Raw genomic sequence first — 25,768 nt, 5'->3', positions numbered from 1 at the left:
CTGAAGCTGCTTGGGACCACAACCACATCATTTCTCTTGGCCTGATCAGAGTCCTTCTCCATTCCTGAGCTTTTGATCAGGGTCTGTAACCAGAAGTTCCCTCATCCTAGAGTTATAGGTAGAGACTGGGTGGGGGTGGGGGGGGGACGGGTTGTCACACAAAGTAATCTTTATTTGCAGTAAATAAGGAGATCATGGAAAATAACTTCCAAATGGTGGCTCCCTGAGCAGGGGTGAGTGGGTTCTTTTTATTTAGGGTTTAAGGAAGGATAGTCAAAAAGGGGAGCTTTGTCGCTTTGTCATCCCACATGAAGGCAGGCAAAAGGTTGCACAGGTAATATTTAGAAAGCATGCCTATACGGGGGTCCTATGTTAGTTAATGAGCTTGTGCTCCTAGGGCGGAGCCTTTGACATTATAATGAAGCAGAGGTAACCCCTGGAAAAGACACAGCTATGGGCAGGCTCTGAGAGCCCATACAAACTGGATTGGGTCTTTGGCTTATTATCTTGGGTAAGGAAGGCAGGGTTTTGCTTGTTCAGAGGCTGGAATCATTTCGGTTGACCTTGAGTCCAGGCTTCTGTAAAAACAGCTAGTGGATTTGTTAGTAAGGGTCTGAAAAGACACAATAGCTGATTAGTTCACGAAATTTGTTACACAAACATGGTACATTTGGCTGCAGTTCTCTGAAAAAATAGGATTTAAGTTTTCTGCTAGTTTTAACTTCATTAACCCTATGGGGCACAGTTTCAATTCCACAAGAACAATTCAAGAATGTACGTTGGGTCAAACTTTACTTTTGAAATAGCCCTGGGAGTTTTACCATTGATTTATTGTCTCTGATATAGTTAGGCTATTTCCTGGCTTGATAGAGGCTGTTAGTTTTTACATTCCACTTGTTCCCTTCAATCTTTAACTACTGAGGTTTTTGCATTTGTTTGTAATCCTAACACTTCCTAGGAAATTCTGCAAGAAGTGTGCTTGGGCTAGAAGAGCTGGGAGGGCATAGAACACAAAAATAGCTGGGGGAAGAAAGTGATTTCTCTTGTGTTGTAAAAGTTATGTCTTGTGTTTCTTTTTCTGGGGACCCCTACTCCTTCTGCTTTCAGGTCCACCTCTGGTGTACGCTCCTGCTAGTAGGAGCATCTTCTCCACGCACACAGACCCAAGGTCGAAGTACTTTGTACCAATAGCCCTTGATTTTGATCTGGGAGGCCAGACAGGGGCAGGGCAAGCAGGTAATAACGCAAAGTAAAGATAACATGGCCAGTCCCAATTTCATATAACCTTGTGTAGTAAAAACGGTCTTGTTTTAAAAGCACATGACAAGTCAGTCAGCACCTTTTCATTGAGAATGGTTGGGTCTATGAGAGATGATTGAATTAGAAGACCTCCCCTCCCCAGTGTTCTCAAACATAATTCTCAGGGTTTGCAAAAGATCCTCAACAATTTGAAATTTTGGGGCCAGGAAGTAACTTGACTGAGGAAAGAGTATCCTAATGGGCCAGTCTATGGAGTCAAAGAGAATGAAGTTGACGGGGAGAGTGGAGAAAGGGCCTTTTCCTCTTCACACCAAAGACCATTAAGTCTCCAGTCTTGGGCTTACAGGCAGCCAATGTACCATGTTTGTGTAACAAATTTAGTATGTGCCTGTGAGGGGGGATCTGCCTTTTGTTCCATAGACTTCCACCACTGTGGTGAGGTTACAGTGATTGGTAGAGACAAATTCTGCATGAAGTCTATTTGTTGGTTGCATTGAACACAACTCAATTCTATTTTGATAAACGTTTGCCAAATTACTAGCCGTTCACCATGTTGGGTCTGAAAGGATCACCAAGGTGAAAAAGACCTTTCACTAAGAGGTTAGATTACAGACTCACCTTCTTCCCAGCTCTCAGCTGCTGCTTTGAACATACTTTTAAATACATGGATATAAAGACAGTAGAAAGTAGGGTATACAACAAGGAATTTCTTCTGAGGCACTCAGAAGGCAAAGCCTCGAGGTGGTATTAACTTTCTAACCCTGTAGCTTTTGTGGCTAAAAGGAAATAAAGTCTCAAGCCACTTGGGGACAATGCTATTAGAGATTCCAAGTTTTTTTTTTTTTTTTTTTTAATATAAGGTTGGAAATGGGAGGTATATAATAAAGACTGGCTACATTTTACCCTAGGTTCTTGGGTAACCTTTAGGTCCCTGGAATTTTCCAAGTGGTAGGAGTTTCGTTGTTATTCATGTTGGGCCCCTAGGGCCCCTAGAGAGTTTATGACAACAAGATGACTCAGGATGGGGACTGGTCATGCCAGAAATACCAGCCATGAAGTTAGGGTAGATGCGGCGTTGAGTCTTGTTTGCCTTCAGCCTGATGTGGAGATGGGAATTTAGCTGTTTGGCCTGTGATTCAATCAATCATGCCTAAGTGATCAAACTCTTAATAAAAACGTTGTGCAGGCAGCCCCGGGTGGCTCAGCGGTTTAACTCTGCCTTCAGCCCAGGGCGTGATCCTGGAGGCCCCGGGATGGAGTCCCACATCAGGCTCCCTGCATGGAGCCTGCTTCTCCCTCTGCCTGTGTCTCTGCCTCTCTCTCTGTGTGCCTCTCATGAATAAATAAATAAAATCTTAAAAAAAAAAAAAAAAAAAAAGCAACTTTGTGCCCCAAAGATTGCATGAGCCTCCTGGTTGGCCAAATTCTGGATATTGTCACACATCAATATACTGGGAGGGTAGCATGTCCTGACTCCATGGGGAGAAAACAAAGGAAATTTCACATTTGGGATTCTCACAGACTTTGCCCTACATGTCTCTACCTCTGTCTGATTTGCATCCTTTTGCTGTAATAAAACTGTAATCATAAGGAAAACACTTTACTGAGTTCTGGGTCATTCTAGAAATTATTACATCTGAGAGGGTAGAGGGAACCTCTGAATTGTAGCGAGCTGATCAGAAATGATGGTGGCTCGGGGGTCCCTGCATGTGTGGCTCGTGTCTGGCGTGAGGGCAATTTTGGTTGAGAACTGTGTCTTTAACTTTGAGTTTGGTAAAAATCATTGAAGAAAGGCATTTTCAGAATTTTATATAAAATTCTAATTTGGGGGAGATTCAGACCTTAAACTGTCTCTTTAAACCAGAAGGAAACCAAGGGTTTTGCTTCTGTTTGAGACTTTTTGCCAATTATTGAAGCTGATAGCAAACCAGTACTTACTTCCTCACCCTCTCCCCCAGCCACCCACTCTGATTCAACATCAGTTCTCTTGTTTTTTTCTTGACCTAATTTGGCTCCTATGACTCAAACTTCAGACCCTCCCAATCATTTCCCATGTACAATGAACCCACTTCAACCCCTTTGGACTGTGAATTGCTTATTTCTCCTTTTCTTTCGCTATCTCCTGTCTGTCCCGTGCAATGCTATAGGAATTGTAGAGAGATTCTGGACACATTTTGTGAAGGTAATGGCTCTCAGTAAGAAAAGAAAACAAACTCTCCATTTCATCAGTAGAAAAAAAAATAGGTGGCTTTAGAAAGTCATTTTGTTCCTTCTACTGCTATCAGGTAGGAACTTATTAAAACTCATCCTTAAAGATATACTTCTACTATGGAGAGTTTAAAGAAAGAGTATACTCCCTAATGTTTTTTTGGATCATGTCCTAAGGTCTCACTCAAATCTAACAATCTGGAACTTCTTAATGCTCCATCTATAGCTTCCCAATGGTAATTAATGCTCTTTCTTATTGCCCCTTAAGGGCAAAAAAGAAAAACTCAGAGAACCTCTTTGCTTAGATGAAGACAATTATTGTAAATACCACATCCCCTTCTGTGATAGGAGAGATATTGATAGAGCCTTCAAGGGATTCTTCAGTATTTTGTCCACCCACTCCTCACGTTATTGTCATCATTGGCTTCATTTCCTGTCTTATTCATGAAAACCTCCAAGAGGCAGGGCAGTCAACCACAAGATCACCGACTCAGGTCAATGAAGACACATCTCCTTTTCACGTTTATTTCATTTTTGTTTTAAGATCACAGAAGAGCAGAGCATTCATACGTGTAAAGTAACAGAAGAGAGAAACAGAATTTAAATACATTTTAAAAGAAAAGAAAAAAAGCTTTTTTTTTTAATTTTAATTATTTTTTTTTTTAACACACACTGCGCTTTTTATTTTCCTCCACAGAGCTAGTATCCAGGGGAAAAAAAAATCCATCCAATAAACAAAAATAAACTTTGAACAACAAAAAGAAACAAAAAAACAAAAAATGGCCATGTGTTGTATCATCAAGGAAAAGTCTATAGGGGTGAAAAAAAAGGAATATATTTATATATATATATATTTATATGTATATAACACTGTTAATAAGGAGAATTCTAACCAAGAGCAGGATTTATACACCCTTCAATAGAGCAGTGAGAAGGAAGGGGTGAAGCAGTGTGGGGGGAAAGAAGGTGGAGGTTTTGTTCCATGCTTCTCTCCCCCTGCAGTTTTTTTTTTCCCTTTAACCTTCCCCCCATCCCAGTGAATACTTAGGGAGCAGCACTTGGCCATGATCACCAGAATGAACCATTTACATTCTCTGGTGAAGAGCAAAGACTTGGGGAAGTGGGTCCCAAAAAGGCTGCAGATAGCTTAGAATTACTGCTGCGTGCCATGAAGCTAGTAGTTCCACGTATTTTCTTCATTTGCAAGAAGCAGATTTTTACTCTGTGCCTGGCTTTTACATACAGAAGGCTTGTGCAGAGGAAAACATAGCTGTAGGAGTAGATCCAGGAGCACCACTCAATGAGACACCTCTGAAATAACCATGCAAATGGAGAGTTGTCCTCAGGGAGGGGTGGGTCATTCTCCCATTTAAAGAGAGCTTTGAAAGTGCTCTAAACACATCGCACATCCTTATCTACATCACCCAATACAAGTGCTGGGAAATTATGAATAATCCCTGCTTTTCGGGACAAGGGAGACTCGGATTGTTTCTGTTCTCTTAGGCAATGAATGAAAAGCTAAGTTGAGCCTCCAGGATGGTGTGGGGCTACACTTTGATGGGTTGAAACAAGTGGGCCTGTGCTCAATCCATTCAGCATATGGCACAAGAAAGTAATTCCTCACGAACTGCCTGAGAAATAGCATTTCTGCGTACTCTTCCCTCAGAGAACTGAGCTTCCACATTTGATTTGGGCCTTTCACAACAACTCTCCCTGTGTTCGATTCTGTCACCTTCTGTTTATTTTTGTCCTATTTTTAGCTTGTCTTCTTTAAATGATCTCGACCTGTACTTTTTCAAAATGAGGCTTGTTTTCTCTCAGTCCACTTGCTTGACTTCACAGCTCTTAGTCAAGTTTAGGGCAACTATGCCATGAGAAAATCCTTACAAAACAAAATGTATTGTCTTGTCTGTTTCTCACAGAACAGCCTTTTGAACCTGCCTGGGACCACTTGCTTACTGCCATCAGCAAAGGCAAAGAGTTTTCAAGGACACACATTTACTGTAATGAGGCACTTGGCCCAGAATGAGAAAAAACAAAACAAAACAAAACAAAACAAAACAAAACTGATGTTTCCTTTCATACACACAACATGCATAATAGCCTGGCTACTTTCCTTCCTATGAAAGGCTATTAGAATACAGTTCAACAGTTAGATTTTATATTATAAGGAAACAACTCCAGTTATTTCAGTGTCTTCAGTCTCATCTGAATGTGTCCCTTCTCTACCTTGCTAAGAAGTTTTGTTCAAAAGAGAATTTTAGAACCTGTCCAGGGACCCTGTATTCTAGAAGTTTTCACTTTGGAAATGGAGATGATGGAATGATGGTTCGGAGGAACCAAGGTGGGAGAGGGGCCAAACTGGAGGTGACATGGAATGATCAGCTGACCACATCCTACATGAGCATTACATTCTTATTTGAAATCAGAGTTTAGAGTTGCCAGAAGTCTTAGAGATGTGATCCAAATACCTTATTTTTGGGATGAGAAAACCAGGTCTCAGGAAGTTTAAGTGACTTGCTTAAGGTCACCTCACTTGTCTGTGTGGCCAGACCCTAGCCAGATTCCAATTCTCTTGCCATTCTGCTTCACCTTAAACTTGCCATTTATCTTGGGTGGAGGAATGTACTTTAAGTGTAATGTTAATTTCACCTAAATCTCTTTCTATAACAGTCCATGCAGAAAGTTCTCGTAAGTCCCAAAGTCATCTCTTTGATGCCTCTTTGTGGCTGTTCAGATTGTAGAAAATGTATATATGTCACTCTATATAAACACATCAGACCCTTCAGAAAGACTCCAAGAGAAGGTGCCTGAGAGAGATACTCCCAGTTAAAGTAATTCTGTCCTCAGTTGCAATATTCAGGATAGGTATGTAGAAATATAGGTTTGTCAGATTAAGTAAAAGTAATAATTTCCTAGGGTAATTTGGCAAGATAGTTCTCAAGAATATAACATATTTCTAAGAAATCTACAATTTCTTAGAATCAAGATGACAAAGAAGCTTTCCCAATGTCATTTTTTGGGTGGAAAATAAAAATGGAGTAATATTGTACTCCTCGAGCTGTAGGTGACTTCCTTGGACCTATTTAAATAAGCCATCTTAGATGGTAGGTAAGAAGTATCTAGAAGACGCTGGGAGTTGATGCAACAGACACATGAGCCCTTAAAACTCCTTCCTCCCTGTCTTCTCATTTCCCTTGTTTTGGGGTCAGGTGAGCCAACTGGGCAACAATTGGGAAAAACTCCACTTAGGTCCCACAGGAACTAAGAGGTGGCCTCCCGTGACATGAGCAGGATGTCGACCTTTAGGAATTCCTGTGGGTCTGCTTCCTTTTGCTGAGGCAACTTTCTTGTTCGAGACATTAGTCATACTCCTTCCCATTCTGACCTGTGAAATGCTTCAGTTTTATTTATTTTTGTGGGTTTTTTTTTCCTTAAGATTCATAGATTTAGCTGAACCTGGGCACCGCCTGAAAAATGAAGTTTACATAGTTTATATCATGTACATAAACTAGTGATTTACATTGATTTACACATGATTGGTGCCTAATTTATTAATCAGCACACAGTATGTAAATGCACTGAAAAGAAATCAAGATTTTAAAATAAGTTTTCCATAATATCCATAAACATTTGCGCTGGTGTAAATGTTAAACCTAAACCTAATGTTAACACCAGCTTCTTTGCCAAGAAGAAAGTGATGTACATTGCTGGGTGAAAACAAATTCTCTCTTGAATTTCAGTTGGCCGCATTTGACAACACAGCTACATGCAAATGAGAATAGTTTACTTCTCTTCCACTAGTATGCACATAAATGTAAACTCCATTTTGCATTTAGTGAGATGTTTACAGATACTATGCCAACCATGATGGAAAATTTACATCACTGGGGCAAATGTAGTCTTTGGAAGAGAAATATTTTAAGAATGTAAGAAAGAAGAAGACTTCCTGAACTGAATTTGTGTTTCTTAATTTAGGGTCCTATCTCATCATTTTTGTGGTATGTTTAACATTTGTCTTCAAAATATTAATAGTTTTTATAGGTCAGATATAGCACTGCACTTCTATTCCTATATTTAAAAAAAAAAAAGTAGTTACTGGTAACTGAGACTAAATCCAGGCTAAAAAGTTATGAAGATGAGAAAAATAAGGCCATGGTTAATCCACGGAACTTGGTCTACAAACAAATTCCTCTCAAACAAATAATTACAAAGTGGAAAAAGATGGGGCTCCGTATCTTTCTAAATGAAGCATAGCTCTTTTTTTTTTTAAACCAAATTCAGTACTTTTCTTCCTTTTAAGTTTAAACCGTTATTCTAGATTTGTCTTATAATACATACAATATTGTAAATATAGCATCTGTAAAGATAAGATTAAAAAAAATACATACACATATATATTATTTTTCCACAAATAATTCAAGGCCTGCAAAAAACAAAAGGAGAGATTCTGGGAGACAAGCCAATAGAAACAATCAAACCACAACCAACCTGGGGATGGAAACTGTGACTCTGGAGTAGTTAAGAAGCTAACCACCCGGTAGGTAATAACTCAGAAATAATCTCATGCTGAGGAGTTTAGTTTTTGTGTGCAAAGGAGGTAAGTCCATTTTTGGAGGAGAAACAGATTTTTGTTTCTGTCTCCAAGAACATGAAAATCACGAGTACTTTTACAAGGTCTCTATGAATAGCCCCAGTTGACTGAATATGTGGTAAAAAAAATGCCCATGGCAAGGGAGAAGTCTGTCTGACTTGGAAGAGAAGGCAAAGGTCAATAGGACAATTCTTCCCCAACAGAAAATACAAAAATTCCCTAAGCCTTAGTTCTTTTAGGGCAGAGGGATTTTATGTCTCAAAACAAGTAAGACTGTTCCTCCAACAAGGCAACACCTTCTGATGAACAATTGCACAGAGGATATAATTCTGCAGTTGTAAAACCTAGGATAGTTCTCATTCTTCAGGAAGTGCCCTTGGTCAAGGTCATTTCTGCTTTCTTTAACGGAAGGTCAGTTCTAAGGATTTCATTTTATGAATAGTGGAGTTTCGTTTTGCATACAGAGGACATTAAATATATTAGCCATTCAGATTAATTGATGGAATTTCACTTCTCTCAGGGTATTATTTCCAACCAGTTGGTTCTTTTCAGTGCAGAGTTTCAAGTTTTGAGTACCAATGGACAAGATTCTTGAAGGGATTTAGAGCAATATGATGAACTAAATTCCAAGAAGTTCCATGTTCGGACTCAATTTCTTGGTGTAGTCCTCTGGCTGCTACCTTTTTCCTGACCTTTCTCCAAATTATGTTCTCCTCCATTCTTCACACTGCTTAGAGACATTCTCAAACTTATGAGATTTCTGGGGTCAATGTTTGCTCTGAAACAGGAGCCAGGACCAATTTTTTAAATTCCCAGATCCTGCTGGAGATATATGCAAACACCACAATATTCAATATATGTTTAATTATGTTTAATATATGGTCAATTATATTAAAACTCAGGGAACAAATGGTGCTGACAAGGCAGACATTCTTTTCAGTGGAGAATCTTCTTCCATAAAACCAAGACCTTGTCCTTATGATAGGGTGGAGATACTATGAAAATGTAGGCGTATGATTAAAATGTGTCACATGCCACAAGGATCTGTTCCCGAAACTGATACTAAACCGAATTAACACCTGCTACTTTTCTTTTCTTATATATCTTTAAATTAGCATGCATTCCTCTAAAGCTTCCACTTAAGGATGTGACTGGCTCTTCAATATATGAGGAACATTTATCACCAATGATGATAAACTTTTATTCCTGTACTACGACCACAATGTTAGAGAAACCCCGATTGTCAATAAATTGATGCTGGATAGGAATATGGCTCACCTTCCCTATATTTTAGTAGCTCCTTTCTTGGATAAGGATTTCTCTTCTCTGTGAGGATCTGCCACAAATACTCTTATCCATCCCCAAGCCCAATCTGAACTTCTGTCTCCTGTCTAAACTGCAAAATCATAAAAGAAGGCTGGTAATAAGCTTTCCAAAACAAACAATAGAATCCCCTAGAACAGATTTAAAATGTTGCTTATCAAAGAGATCATTACCTTCAAAGGCAAGGCTCATTGCCTTCAATTAAAAAAAAACTATCAGTAGAAATTTCAGATCCTTCCGTTCTTCCTTCCTTCTTTCCTTTTTTCCTTTCTTCCTTCCTTTCCCCTTTTCTTCTTTTTTCCCTGGCTTCCTCTCTTCCTTTCTTGCTCTCTTCCTTCCTTTTTCTATTTGCAGTTAGGAGGTTTTCTGTATTATATCCTGTGACAGCTATTTTTCAAGTTCCAAAACTAGATGAGGTACCATATTTGGCTTTACATTCAATTAGGACCTCAATAATAATCCTCTGTCTTTTCATAAACTGAGCCACTTCTGATGCCTCCTATAGTCTAAGTGAAAGCAATGGTTGGTTTCCTGACAAAGATATCTACAGGCAGAGAGCCAGCTCTCTCCGCAAGACCTTTCCTAAGAAAATTCTGGTGCTGCGGTGATAACCAAGCTTTGAGGTATGCATACAACTTCTGCCTAAATTATTTTCCTGGTTCTTTTGATTAAGGAACGAATTCACATTTCAGAGGACTCTTGTCGATGTGAACTTAGGCACCATATTCCCCACAGTATCTTTTTCAGGAACCAGAAGCCAAAAGTGAGCAGGGAAGGTGACATAGATCTTAGTGGCCTGGCCTAGGATAATGATGGACTACCATGAACACTGCAAACATTACCAGTGGAGCATAAAGGAGGCCACCAAATAAAGTCTTAGCTTACACCACCAGGACAGAAATCTGCAAAGGAGCACAAGGGATGGATTCCTTCTTGTTATGGTCAATGCTTTGCACACGGTCCTGCCATTATCTCTACAAGATGAGTAGGGACCGGTGCATCTGTCTGCTTTTCCTGCCTTGCTCACTCTCACTATATTGTATCTGAAATAGGAAATAATCTCTGCTCAAGGGAATCCATGGGCCAAATGCAGTGTTATTCGAAGATCAGGGAAGGGGAAAAACAGGCCTGCTTAGATCTCCACGTGGCTCATCATCCTTTTGTTGGAAATTGACACCTGGAGACCTTCCTGCTTCTTGGGATTTACTCAACACATGCTACTCACTCCTGCAGCAGAGCAGATCTAAGCCTGCAGAAAGCCAGGAAATATATCAATTCCTCAGACTCATGAAACAAGAGTGAAATCAGAAACCTTCTCTCCTAGGTCACCTCATTGACGTCACTGATTCTTTCTACTGTTCGCTCACCCCATCAATAGTAGGCACTTTCATTTACAGTGATATTCTGAGTGACTCTCGACTGGGTTCTGATGATTGGACTAAGAGGAATATGAGGCTCTGCCCTTAGAAGGGGCACGGCTTGGTGTGGATACACGCTGATGTCATGTGACAGCCATGGGGGGGAGGGCGGGGGACTCTGCTCCATGCCTCCTTCCCCACCATGTCCCCCAGCAACTTGTCACAGCCGCGTCTCACAATTACAATGCGGGACAGTATCTACAGCACAATGAGTCTATGTACACATGGACCATTCCCTTGGCATGCTTTAGAGAGAGACACACACGCTCACACACGTACACCCACGTGAGAGCGAGAGACTTGAGCACGCGCATACAGTGGAGAAAATTAAAATGGCACTTCCTAGTGTCTGCGGCATGACTGGTGCTGGGGGTGTGGGAGGGGGTGAAGAGAAGCAGCTGCTGGGGGCCTTGTGCAGGGGGGCTGAAGGGGGAGTAATTGGGATGGATGTAGGGGAGATAGAACACACTGGAGGGGGAGGAGATGGTCTTAAAAGTTGGGGAGATAGTGGAGGCAGGAAAGCCGGATAAAGGCTCGACACAGGATTCCAGCGTGGATTCCACTGATAGTCTGAAATGGCTAGGAGTCAGCTCAAATGAAAAACAAAATAAAAAGATGATGGAATTAGAAACACCAAAGGCAAGACCTTATTTTTTCTTTCCCCACGGATGCAAAAGAATGAAGGAAGGATAAAGTGTGTGTGGGGGGGTTCATACCCATCTGACACTTCTTCTCTTGATTTATTTTTACAACATCCGGGTGTCCTTAGCATGATGTCATCTTTATAGAGAATACATTTGCTTCGATATACACATAGCCTTGTAGAGCAATCCCACCCTGATTCATAGTTAGACTTTTATTGATGGACTTTAAAATGGTCTTAAGTGCATTTTCTTCTTCGTTTTCTTACTTCCCCCTTCATCTATAAACACACAACGTTGTAAAATAAACAGGCTCCCCCCATCTCGCGCGCTCTCTCTCTCTCTGTATCCTGTGTGACGCATTTTTGTGTGTTTTTTAAAATTATTTTTAAATTTTTATTCTATTAACATTTGCTGAGAAGGCAGAGCAGAGATGCTGCCAGCAGCCACAGTGGTACGGCCAGACTGATGGATCCATTGATTCCTCTCACCGACCCGGGCCCTGCGATGCAAAAGAGAAAGACAGGAGAGGAGTTAGAGCCAGCCCACTGCAGGTGACAGCTGACAGCGGGCAGTGTCGGAGGTATGAAGGGCCAGGGAGCAGCACCTCAAAGCCAGTGCGCTTAGGCACAGCCCAAGAAGGGCTCACCATCTTCCCTAAATCCTTCTCCTTGAGTTTTAAGTATCTCAAGGGGTTTCTGTGATTGAACACTTCTGTACACAGAGCTCTCCTGCTGGAGAAGGCTCACTGACGTGTCTGCTGGTGCAACGGGCTCCTTCCTCTTCACCCAGCCTCCTCTCGCACGCTCTGCTCGGCATAGCGCTGTGATGCCAGCACTCGTTAAGATTCCAAGCATTGATGGGGTCTTTCAGCAGCCAGACACCGGCTCCTCCAGCTGATTCATCACAGTGTCTCCATCAATAAAACATGGGACCAATCTGAAACTCTCATTTCTCAGGGGGAAGCAGTCATTATTTATTTGTTAATGGGAAGGGGAATTGTTTCCAAGGAACATTTGTGGCTGAATGTCACCTTGCTGCAAGGTAGAGAATAAGTGAACTCCTTGTAGGGTCTTAAGAGGCAGCCCGGGATCATCTGGTCCAAACTCTTCATGTGACGCTTTAAAGATCAAAAGCAAAGGCAACAGGAAAACCACAACAGGGACCACCAAACCTAGAGACGTTAAGAGGTAGGTCCAAGCCAGTAGCAGAACCGAGACTTGGACTTGTCCAGAATTCACCCTGGAGGGGTGGCCCCTGTGTATTCCCACTGCCACCTTAGTTTTCCCAACATGGACACGATGTGGGGTATATGGGAGTGTGGATCTAAGAGGGAGTGGAGAAAGGATTTGTGTGTTGACAGAAAGGAGAGACCTGGGGCAGAAAACGTAGGCCCCAAGAGCTCGTCTCTGACGCTTTGCTTGTTCCATTTTCTCCTTTTGCATAGTTCTGTTCATATAGATCCATCACAGGAAGAAAATGTTAGTACTTTTCACAACAAGGATTTTTAGATTTAAGACTGCATGCTTAGACAATGATATTTAAAAGAGAAATCAATGTGACTAATTATGGGTCACTTTGCAGTTTTGAGGGCACATATACAATGTGTGTGAATGAATGTGCACGTGTGTGCATACGCGCGTGTGTTGAAACCTATGATGGTTTGCATGTGCAACGGAAGCGTCCTCTGGTATGCAAAGGTTTCCAGGATTGTCTACAAACATATCTGGTCAGAGGCCAAGCAACAGAGAAGATGTTGAATTCAAGAATGTTTTCCTAATCTGTGTTTTACATAAACAATGGCAACAACCACCCAATAAAACCAACAATTACACAGCACTTACGATAAGGTACTGTTGCAAATGCTTTACACATGTAAGCATATAGCCATGCTTTGAGGCAGGCATTAGAATGAACCCTATTTTTTTTACAGTGAGATAGTAAGAGGCAGAAAGAGGTTAAATCTGTTGCAAAAATTTACACAGCTAGTAAGCAGAGGAGCTGGGGTTTTTACCCAGGCGGCTGGCTGCAGTCTCTGCCTGTCACCACCACACAGTGAAGTTACATAGTGAAGGACTGCCAGTAAGTCTCCTGTCAAACGTTCAGCAAATGAATTTTGTGTTTGTGGAAAACAATAGCCAGAACAAACAAAACACAACATGGAGGCAATCATTATCTTTGGAAAAAAAAAAAAAAAAGATTTTCAATAGAACATTTTTTACTAGCGCGTCTTTTTGAGAACATAAAAAATATTACTATAAAAATGCGAATATGTAAACTTTGAACAGTGTAGTTATAGTATAAAAATGAGCTTTATTACCTGGAAAGCTATGGAAATACAGAGTAAACAATTTAAATATTTAATCAGTCAATTCTTTACATTTCTGAATGGTTATAGGGTTGTGTTAATAAAAGACACTTTCTCACTACCTTTGGGTTCATGCTTTTCATGGGGAATTCAGGTTCAAGATCATGTATCCTGCATAAAGCACCTGATGGTAATTGTTGACCGGGCACTAGAATACAGTGTTCAGAGTCTCAGTTCAATGCTTTTGGTAGCCCACCCCCCACACCCTTCACCACCACTTTTTTTTTTTTTTTTTTTTTTGGCCTTTGTGACCTTTAAGCTCTCTCAATGGCAACTCTCTAGAGCTTCTGGCCAGATGGTAATGCATTTCCCTATCATTTTAGTTCCTCTCTATGCTTTAAATGGCATAACTCTGCGGCACATTTGTTTGGATTAGCGGGTCAGGACAGCTTCCAAAACAGAAAGACTACACACAAACTGAGGCCTGACCGGACTAAGCAAAAATGATTTTTGTTTTTCCCTAGGGATGGTGTGAAACAGAAGGGTTTTAGTAAGAGTCTAATTTTGCCTGTTTCCTTAATCTCACTTTTAGTGCTGGGACAGGCTACAGTATCTTTCAGACGTCTTGGAGTTGAGTGTACCTGGGGACGTCTAAAAAGTCTAGTCTGATCATTTTATTTGAAGGGCAGTAAATATTTGATAAAGCCAAAATTGCAACATTGAAAAATATAATACATACATAGATGAGCCTAAATGTTCATGTATAACATTCTTGCTAATGTATGTACACATATATATTCACAGATACAAAGAGAGGTATATATGTTATATGCATACTCATATATACACATATGATATACTGTACATATATTTTATTGGTCTTTTAATAGACATAATTGAGAATTAACTGTTACTTTCACATGCTAGTCTATGATATATATAGGAAATCTCAGTATGACTGTGCTAATAATTTCATTCTTGTAGAATTATTATTATATATTTGAAATGCATTTTGTGGATCTATTAAAGGTATCTTCATTTGTATCAATTATTATTTATTAAGTGCTCTCATATAGCTATTTGATGTGCTTATATGACTTGCTCTTTTCATAATTGGTTTTGAGAGTAAATAAATAGCTTGAAAAAATGCAAGGGTAAATGAATGATAGTTGGAGAATCATCACAAGTGTGTATGCAATTATAGATATATATGACTGCATAGGAGACTACTTCAGTTAATGGCTATTTCAGGGAAGAATAATCAGCAAAATCATTAATTATGTTTTAGTTCATAGTTATGAAATTTCTGCTTATTTGTGGAAATGCAAATGATAAATCTTATTTCCCACACCAGATGGCCAGGCTCAGCAAGTGCTTTTATATACTGACAGATATAATGAAAGCAAGAGTCTGTAAACATAAATTAGCCTTAAGAATAGATGGGCAAATAGAACCACAATTCAAAAATTGCTACACGGTTTTCATACAACAGACAAAAATCATATCTTGGCATTTAGCCACATTCTATATGTGTTTTCGTGTATGTGAGCACACTTATATGTGTGGTATCTAGTAAACATTCAATAAACGGTAGCACCATCATACTACTATTAACTATAGAAGCTTAGATTACAGAAAGCCATGAAATACCCCTGAATCAAAGGTATTAGCTTGTGAATCTGGTCAAGGCTTTTAAAGTTTGACCTGAAGAGGCAAAATTCAGCTGGAGCAAGATTGAGAATCTTGAGTCAACACACCAGGTCAAGATTCTCAACCTCAGGACAGGATGATAAGTGAGACTCTGTATCACGGTGATTGCTGGACTGCACTTTGCCACGACAATGCTTTTACAAGGGAATTTGTGATTAAGGACAAGGTTGCTAAAACATCCTGAAATTGTGTGAGATATGAGAATTTTCGGCAAGTCTCTACACAGTAAATTCGATGCAGGATGCTCAGCCAATTGACTGTCTTTCAAGAAAATCTTGAAGAAAGTACAAGGTGATTTCCCAACACCTGTTTTGGAGAGCATGCACTTGGAAACACTTTGTGCTTCATTCAAATCTAGCCAATGCATTTCTGTTGCTTCTCCTGAGTCCTTAGGGCTCTTTTCCTGGACTAGATTTATTCAAAATAATCATTCTTAAAGAATATCATTAATCACAGCCTCAATGATCCTCGGGCATTCCTTTCAGCCACTAAGGAATCAAGGTCAATAATAATTTTATTCCTGTATGCAGTTGAGTCATACAAGAAAAAAAAAAGAAAGACCAGGTGAGTTTAAGTTTGAATTCTTAGAATTATTAAGTGCTGACTGAGTGTCTGAAAATAAAAGAAAAACTCAAAATACAAAACAATCGTTCAGCAAAAGAGAACAACAATCTTCTAAAATCTCTCTTAGTTATTAGCTGGATGTGCAGGCTAAGGCGCTGCCCTCTCCTAGGAAGCCATAGTGAAAGGGAAGCCTGATAAGATTGACTTTGGCGCCACCTGCTTTCTATGTTCAGCCAGTACAGCTTCCTCAGGGGAAATGAATTGGAGATTAAAGCTTATATTCTCCAGGCTGGAGCACAGAAGAGGGGATATGTTGATGTTTAATGTGAGCAATATGTGTTAGAATTAAATTTGGCCTCCTCTTTGCATTACCTCCCCTCTCTATAAAGTGAGTTTTGGATAAGCCTGAAGTATTCTCATGGTAAAGTCCATCACATCTTTTCCATCAAAACAGCATCAAATAGTTTAGCGTACAAAATTTTGAAATTTTAGGTCAATACTTAGAATTCCTTTGGGTGACACTAGGTCATTGAAATAAAACCCTATCCCCTATTCCTCAATCCATTTCAAAACACTAGGTATCATATGTTCCACTAACATTAGCCATTTAAAATTCAAATGTAATTGATAATCATGGCATTGGGGAGTGAAGAAGGGCTGAAGGGGACAGGAGTTTACACCTTCTTGCCCCAGATGATCTTGGTTCAATGTATGTATTCCTGATGGCTTTGTCCTTACTGCCTTCTGTGAAGACCTGTTAGAGCTGGTTATAAACAAGGTGCTGACCCTTTCCCGGGAGTAAACAACAAAGTGTCCATAATCTCTGTGGCTGTTAGTCACTGGTAGGGTACAAGTCCCACAAGAATAGGTTTTCACAATTGAGAATGACCTTGGTTGGCTCATCCCCTTTGAGGCTCAGAGAAGAAAACATCTTCATATAAGACAATTACCAATCCAAGTGGGTAGCCATGAGGACTTAAGGAGGGTGCTATCTGGCCATGCAGGTTCCTCTGTGGCTTTGGTTTGGAGACAGACACAATCAGGGATTTCTGTTGGACTTGTAAAGAGGGCATCTCGGGAATTGGTAATTGTTTGCATCATAGGTTCTGGTTTATGAAGTGTTAACCTGACTGCATTGTCTTCGTAGGATTTATTATGTAGGGGGATTATTGTGTCACATGGCTGATGGAGGTAGGTGGCACAGTTCCTGGGAGACATCACCAGCCTGGGTGTACGCAGAAGGGAGAGAGAGGGCCTACGAAGACATGGAAAAGCACTGAGGCAGGGAGAATATTAACTGTTCAAGTGCTTCATTTTAGGAGATGCTACTTTATTTCCTTTAGCAGTGTCTCTTCTTTAATAGCCAGCAAGGGACAGTGAGTAGGCTCTCTGTCTCTTCTGCGAGACTGGTCACTGGGCAGTGAACACTGCCAAAAGTGCAGCTCTGCAAGAATTAACTACGGCCATTTAGGACATGGAGAGTGGGAGGGGAAATAACTTATTCAGTTCCAGAGATTTAAAAATAAATAGCTGTCAAAAGGCATATAGGGGTCATGGGTTAGATCTGGGCTTTGTGTGTGTGTGTGTGTGTGTGTGTGACTGAGAAAGTTCACAATCTGGGAAACATAGTGGCAAAACCATTATGGGAATTCTTATCACAAATTATTGAGATGAAATAAACTCAATTGTATAAGACCTCAGTACATGGCTAAGAAATCTTAATTCTAACATACAGTAGGTAATCAGAAATAAGAACCATACCTTTTTGCTTGAAGTGCACGGTGGTGCCAATTTCTAAAAAAGAAACATTTAGCAAAACAAAAAAAAAAACAGATCAAATTTTTTTTTGTATTAATTGAGAATAAGCACAAAGGTAATCTGATACTCTCCATTGAAAGGAGAATGGGACAAAAGGTGGAAAGAACATTCTAATAGAAACACACACTAGTAGAGATCGAAAGAAAGGCAGGTGGAAAGATATTGTTTTGTTGGAACAAATGTGCACTTGGGAGTGGTAAAAATAATTTCCAGCTACAAATCCTTGATGTTACCTGTTCTGTGTATAGACAAGAACAAGGACCCTGAGAATGGCACGTAGAAGGACTCTTGACTGAAACTTAATGGAATGATAGAATGTGTCTGGCCTCCAACTCCATCCTGCCATCTTGCCCTTGGTTTACTCCACTCAAGCCATTTGCCCTTGTTTTTCTCCTAACACACTAAATCCACTCCAGCTTTACAAGTTGTGCACCTGCTGTATTATGTGCTTGTGATGTTTCTCACCCACATCTCTGCATGGCCCACTCAATGACTTCATTCAGATTTGTGCTGACATGACACCAACTCAGGAAGGAGTTCTCCCATCACTTTGTCAAAATGGTACCCTCTGTCACTTTCTATTCCGTTACCGTGATTTATTAGTATTATTAGCATTTAGCAGTACTTGGTATCCTTTTATACATTTACTTATTTGCTTGGTTAAAGTTTATCTCCTCCATTAGAATATATGTTCTGTGAGGGCAGCAACAGTGTCTATCGGGTCAAACGATGTATCCCTGTGCCTAGATTAGAGTCTGACATGCAATATGTGTTCAGTAAATATGTGTTCAGTAAACAAGTAAAAACTTGTTGAATGTTTAAGTCTCAGGGTTGGAAGAGCTCATACCAGTAAATACCTGAATTCCCTTTTGTGTCTTTATCGATACTGTTAGATCTTTAGAAGTAAATGTGGACATTTTCCATAGGATACCACTTTGACTTTCAGGACCAGCTGAGTGGGTAGTTAGATATAGGAGCCCAAACCATGGCTGTGGGATATGGATTGTCTTCTCCGTGAGGATCAGGGCATAGCCTTGCACCCCTCAATAACATGCTTTCACTAAGGAAGTAAAGTGACTGAACTCTGAGGCTGAAGAGAGCTTTTTGAATTGGACATCTGGTTACCTCATTGTCCGGCTTGAAACTTGCTCATGCTTTCTCGTGTCTTCCAGGATAAGGACCCAAATCCTTAGCATGGCATCCATGACTCTACTCTCTCATCTCTCCAGCCTCATCACAAGTCCTCCTTCATTCTCCATGGTATCATGTTTTTTGTTGTTGTTGTAGGGCCGATGGCATAATGTTTTCACCACTAGGAACCCTACTCATCCTTCAGAATTCAGGGACATCTTCCTTAGCCTCCTTAATAAAATTAAGTGCCTTTATTATATAAGCCCTGCTCTCCTTCATGACATTCATCTCAGCTTAAAATTCAAATAATTTTGGCTGAGGTTTTGATTAATGCTTGTCTTCACTACTGGCCTGTGAGTTCCATGGAAGCAGGGGCTGTCTCTGCTCTTTCCTTATGATAGTACAGTCCATGCATGAGGGCACTCAGAATTACAATGGGCCAAAATAGATTTAGAATCACTGAAATATGGGAAAAATAAATATATGTCAAGCAATCTCCTAACAGAGGGGCTAAGACTGTTAAAAAAAACAGAGCACCTGAGTAGCTAAATTATTATCTAATTTAGTACAAAGGGTTCAGACCTTCAGGATTAGGTCTGCAAAATTTCTGAGGTTCAGTGCAGTCTATTTCCTTCGCAGATTTTCCATTTGTCTATCCAAAGGAGGCCATAAGGAGAAGCCCTCAAACAGCATGCAGTTTTCCTATATTTTTATGATGGCTATAAGAAGGGCATAATTCCCCTAGGGTCTGAAGTTTTGAAAACATTTGGCTACAATTCAGCATTAGCAAAACTAGCGTAAGCCAGGCTGTTCCTAAGAGCGAGCTGTATCTACACATAAGGACAGCTTTCCTAAACTGGTCAGATGTGGGGTGGGGGGATCCTCCCGTGAATGTTGTTTTGTATTATGATTGCTGGTGGACCTCTAGATGCACTTCTGAAGATGCTCCAAGCCACTGACATCTGTTCTTCATCCTTCTGTCTTTGAAGAGTTAGTCTTACTTGCACAAGGAATTCAAGTCTTCTGTGTGGGAGCCCATACAGAAGGATGTAGTGAGAATTCTGCTCCTCTCCTAGCAAAAGCCAGGAACCAATGTCACTCTCACTCTGGAAGTGAAGCCAGATGCCATCAAGATATAAAATACTGTTTCATTTATAAAACAACTCTACCTATTGACCACGCTGATCATCTGACCACTGATTTTTCAATTGTATATTAAACACATTAACACTTCTTTTCTTTCATAATACCTGCTCTGACTACTTTTCTTTGAAATAAACATGTTGCCTTAAAATTGTTGAAAAGGCACTGTAGAGAATGTATTTAGCATAATATGAGAAAACTGAGGCCCAGAGAGGCTAATCAGTTACCCAGGGTCACGCAGAGTAAAGCTGAGACTGAAATTTAGGGCTCTCACTTCTCCCAGTTAGAACCCTGTCCACTATCCTACAATACCCCTCAGGTATTTTTATGAAAGCAAGGCCATGGAATAGCCTATATAACTCTAGGGTTCTTGCTGGCATATTTAACTGATTCAGTATCAACTGGAGACAGTTTGGCTTTGCTCTTGTGCAAAGGGCAACTGCCCTTCTCTCTTTGGTCAAGCTTTTTAGTTTATCATTCTTTGGAATATATAAGGATGCTGCAAGGTCATAGAGTGATTGCTTTTCACTCAAAGAGCCATAGATCCCTAACAGGACCATCTTTATGTAAAGAACACTTGGGGGATGCCAGGGTGGCTCAGTGGTTGAGCGTCTGCCATGTGTGCCTTTAGCCCAGGGCTTAATCCTAGAGACCCGGGATCGAATCTCACCTTGGGCTCCCTGCATGGAGCCTGCTTCTCCCTCTGCCTGTGTCTCTGCCTCTCTCTCTCTGTCTCTCATGAATAAATAAATAAAATCTTAAAAAAAAAAAAGGAAAATATATCTTAACAGCTAAACTATAGCAGAGCAGAGCCAAAGAATGAAAAATAAATAAATAATTCTACTGCAGCAGTAAGGATGAATAAAACATTTAGCGATGCTAGCATGCTGAAGTGATAGGGAAATGGACTGACCAGACAGCTTTTTGGTCAGGAGAAAACCAGCCATACACCTGGGTTAACCAGTCAGTGACACAGGTTTGGATAAAAGTCTACATGCTCTAAATATTTCTCTTAGGGAACAGAAACTCCCCTACTAACTAAAGAGTTCATGAAAAGAAGGATTTAAATACATTGCCCAAATATTATGCTCTTTGAAGAGAATATCACCAGATATTAGATAAAAATTATGCATCTGCTTGAAATACCTTTAAAAAGCAAACTAGGGGCAACCCGGGTGGCTTAGCGGTACAGCACCGCCTTCCACCCAGGGCCTGATCCTAAAGACCCGGGATCGAGTCCCACATCAGGCTCCCTGCATGGAGCCTGCTTCTCCCTCTACCTGTGTCTCTCATGCAGAAGTAAAAAAATAAAAAAAATCTTAAAAAAAATAAAAAGCAAACTAGCTTACCAGTTAAATTTTAGGTAGTACTTCCTATTGCAATAAATAAACTGGCTTATGAAACATTACTGATCATTGTTTTTCTTTTTCTTTTTAAATTCAGGTTAGTTAACACACAGCGCAGCACTGGTCTCAGGAGCAGAATCCAATGATTCATGACTCACATACAACACCCAGTGCTCATCCCAACAAGTGTCCTCCTTCATGCCCATCACCCAGCTAGCCTATCGCCACATCCCCTTTTAGTAACGGTCAGTTTGTTCTTTGGAGTTAAAAGTCTCTTATGGTTTGCCTCCCTCTCTGTTTTTATCTTATTTTATTTTTTCCTCCCCTTCCCCTATGTTCATCTGTTTTGTTTCATAAATTCCACATATGAGTGAAATCATATGATACCTGTCTTTTTCTGACTGACGTATTACGCTTAGAATAATAGCCTCTCGTTCCATCCAGGTCATTGAAAATAGCAAGATTTCCTTCTTTGTGATTGAAACACTAATGATCTTGAGTGGGAATTACATTAATCTCTAGGAAAACAGAGTGCTTATTTTGTACTATCATTTCCTATTCATCCTCTTCTGTTGGAATAGAACATTCTGTTTTGAGAAGCAAAACCCTGAATGTTTTGAGCCTGGTACTTTGAAAACTTGGTTGTGTGCTACCATCTTGTGGTAAAATGAAGACATGTTCCTATGTGCTGTCTAAAGGACTTGCCTTTGTCCAGCAGGTGGCAATAGTGGGAAAAATAAAAACTTTTCAGTCAGCTTGAAACCTTACATTTCCAAAAAGAGTCTTTCCTCTTCTTACAGAAAAGGGGGGAAAATTGTGGTCCTTAACAAATGAAAACTATTCTTCTTTTCGTAGTGCTAAGGTGATTCCAAATTCTTGAGTAAAGCTGACTTGCCAAGGATATTATTTATGCAGGGATTCCCTGGGCACACTCAATAGAACACACTTGAAGCCTATGATTTTTTATACCTTTCAGGAAAACATCTCACCACATATCAATCTTGCTTTAGCAAGTACACTTAACAAAGTAAGCAAAGAATAAAAAGATAAATCTATTGCAGCAATTCAATTGTACAATTCAATACAAAACTTTGGGGGGATTTAGTACAGAGAAAGCCCTAGAATTCTCTGGAAGCATTATTGCCATATCTTAGACTTTAGTTCCTGCTGATGGGGTCCAAGGAGGCAACGGGGGAAAGAATTCAATATTAGAAAAGGCAAGTGTCATGAAATTTATTTGTTAATCTGTTTTCGACTTTTAACTTTCAGATTCTTTATACTCAGCTGTGTTAGACAAACCTGTAGCATCAGAAAGAGCTGATTCAGCCTCTCTATTTGGCATAGACCATGTTTTCCTTGTTTACTAGTGTAGTCCTGTAGTCTCAGCTCACTATTTCTCTAGCACGGAGTAAGTGACCAATAGATTTGCTGAATAGATGCCCATGCATAGATGAGTGGATGAAGCAAATGAGTGGATGAATCACAAATGAGTGATTGAATCATTTAGTACCTCCAGATCTATCCTAGCTAGGATTCTAGGTAGAGGGAGATTCTATTCTTCTTTTGGAACCATCATGCTCTACTGGAAAGGCAAAATTATTGTTGGGAAATCAGGTATTGAAAGAGCCAAATGGGACTAGGACTTCCTTTCATCAGTCCCCAAATTTGGTCAGGTAGAAAACTTTCTGGATGGTTGAGCTTTGCTTAAGAATAACCCCCAGAGGGCAGCCCAGGTGGCTCAGCGGTTTAGCGCCGCCTTCAGCCCAGGGCCTGATCCTGGAGACCCGGGATCGAGTCCCACATCGGGTTCCCTGCATGGAGCCTGCTTCTCCCTCTGCCTGTGTCTCTGCCTCTCTCTCTCTCTGATGAATAAATAAATAAAATATTTTTAAAAAAGAATATAATAACCCCTAGACTAGGTCTCCTGGGTAGCTTAGTTGGTTAAATGTCTGACTCTTGACTGCAGCTCAGGTCATGATCTCAGGGTCATGAGATTGAGCCCTAAATTGGGCTAGGCACTGGGCATAGAGCCTGCTTAAGATTCTCTCTCTGCCAGGATGCCCGAGTGGCTCAGTGGTTGAGCCTTTGGCTTAGGTCATGATCCTGGGGTCCTGGGATCAAGTCCCATAACAGGCTCCTTGCAAGGAGCTTACTTCCCTCTGCCTGTGTCCCTGCCTCTCTCTCTGTGTCTCTCATGAATAAATAAAATCTTTAAAAGAAATAAAAAATAAATCTAAAAAAAGATTCTCTGCTTTGCCTTCGGCCCCTCCTACCCTCCCCCCATCTCTCCCTCTCTAAAAGAAAAAAGAAATAAAAAAGAGAATATCCTCTGGACTAATGAAAATTGAAACCTTAGAAGGTAGAAATTCAAGCTTCTTTTATTGTTCTAAGGCCAGAAGACTTCTTACCTCTCATCTTCCATGATGTGTGATTCATTCTCTCTGTCTCTCTCTCTCTGCCCGGAAATTGAAGTTAGTGATATGAAAGTGAGAGAGATGCATTCCCGGAAACTCTAGAGTTTACAGTTTGGAAAATCCCTTATTGTCCTAGGGAATGTTCAAGTCTAGGTTTATGAAGAACTTTGGCATTTTGCCTCCTTTGAGTTCTATCTGTAGAGGAGATGAGGGTACAATAAGTCCATAAGGAGAAGAATTGATTGTCAGTGCTTTGACTCTTGGCTCTTAGCTACTTACCTCAAAGTCTCTGCGTCTAAGCCCTCGTTCCCGCTGTGTGTAGGATGCACAGAGCTTTGGGGTCTCTATTGTTTCTGTGGTTGTTCTAGTTCCATGTTTACTTGAACATGAATGGCTCACTTTTTAATCTGCCACAAGGAAACAGCCTCACTCCCGTCGTGTATGACACAACTCTTTGTATAAGACTGGTCATCTGATGTGCCTTAGGTTTTTAAAATGACATGTAAGTCTGAGGAGTTAAAATGACTAATTGCACTGTTTTGTTTCGTCCCCCCCCCCCCTTCTGGGCAATAGTAATACTAAGACTGTGTGTTCAGAAGAGATGGCAAGTCTGGCTTCAATGGGGATGTTACCTTCTAGTTGCCTGGAACAAGTAAGAGAGGCATGGGGTTAAAACCCTTTTATCAAAAAAAAAAAAAAACAAAAACCCTTTTATCCTTAATAAAAGAAATGAAGATTCTATGCGCTGCCTCTTCCTCCTTTGCTGATGATGAAGACCTAAAGCATAACATTTGTGAGGCTTCTTGATGGGAATTTATGTTTTATGTGCTCCAACTTTTTTTTTTTTTTTTTTGGTCACAGTTTTGAAAAACAAAACCCTTATTATTACAGTGGCTTAAAGCAGGATATTTATTAATTCAATTTTCAAAGCTGCTTTCAAGCTTAGAAAGTTATTAATTTCTTTCTTTCAGATTTCCCCACTCAGAGGCTTTAGGCAACAGCAACTTATACTTACAAGTATTATTATTATTGGTTTTTTGACATAGAAAAAGATATGCCTGTGATTTCTGTTTAGATTGTTGAAGTTTGGGGGTTTGTTTTGTTTAGTGTTTTTGTTTTAATTTTCTCCCATGTACTATATTCATGTTGTACAAACCCCAATGCCTAATACCTGGAGTAACGTTCTCTGAGAATCACAGTAACCATTCTGGGTGTAGTTCAGCGATGGGGGGAGCCAAAATAGAGAAATAGGTCTAAACCTCAACCTTAAGCTATTCTTGTTTTTGTTGTTGTTGTTGTTGGTTTTTTCAAACAAAAAACCCTGTGGCTGGTTTTTTAAAAGTAAGCTCTACACCCAGCATGGGGTTTGAACTCACAACCCCGAGATCAAGCGTCACGTGCTTTAGTGACTAAGCCAGTCAGATACCCTGATTCCTATTTTCTTAGTTCATAGGTGGACCATTATCATAACTACTAAGAGAATATTTCAAACTGGCTGGGAAAACTAAAAAGTGTTAGTATGTCATCAATATTTGAGAAAGGAAGTTGGCCTCCCTTAGCTTACTTTGGGTCATAAAAGGAATCCTAGCTTTACTTTCAAATACTTCTAAAGGTTTTTCCCCTTAACAGTCAGCCCAAAGTGGACTTCACATGTTTGATGCTATTTAGGAGTGAGTTGGAGCCATGAATTATTTAGCCGAATATTTGTCACCCTGGGTGATAACTTCTTATTGAATGAAAGAATAAACCCAAACCAGAATTAATGCTGACATAATTTCTTATTGCATAATATGAAATAAAATATTTATCCTTATGAATTTGTGGACCAATCTCCTGTAAACCAAATATTCTACAGTAAAGAGAATCAGAAAAAAAAACAGAAACAAAAAC

General features: G+C 40.1%; 1 protein-coding gene across 2 annotated transcripts in view; it reads right to left on the bottom strand.

The window, feature by feature from the left end:
• Nucleotides 1-3,984: 3,984 nt before the first annotated feature.
• The window catches only part of LSAMP (limbic system associated membrane protein), a 637,373-nt gene continuing 615,589 nt past the window's right edge, over nt 3,985-25,768 (bottom strand). The window contains exons 8-9 of one of the 2 annotated variants that reach the window (XM_055316365.1): nt 17,788-17,820; nt 3,985-11,946 (exon numbers count right to left, since the gene is read on the bottom strand). In XM_055316365.1, coding sequence (XP_055172340.1) covers nt 11,849-11,946; nt 17,788-17,820 — 131 coding nt within the window. In that variant the 3' untranslated portion in view covers nt 3,985-11,848. The remainder of the gene's footprint in view (nt 11,947-17,787; nt 17,821-25,768) is intronic. The other variant, XM_055316366.1, reaches the window with a different exon arrangement.

The sequence above is a fragment of the Nyctereutes procyonoides genome, unplaced genomic scaffold (assembly GCF_905146905.1).
Source record: "Nyctereutes procyonoides isolate TBG_1078 unplaced genomic scaffold, NYPRO_anot_genome, whole genome shotgun sequence".
NCBI lineage: Eukaryota > Metazoa > Chordata > Mammalia > Carnivora > Canidae > Nyctereutes > Nyctereutes procyonoides.
The sequence above is the reverse complement of the archived record's forward strand: the minus strand, read 5'-3'. Positions and strand labels throughout refer to the sequence as shown.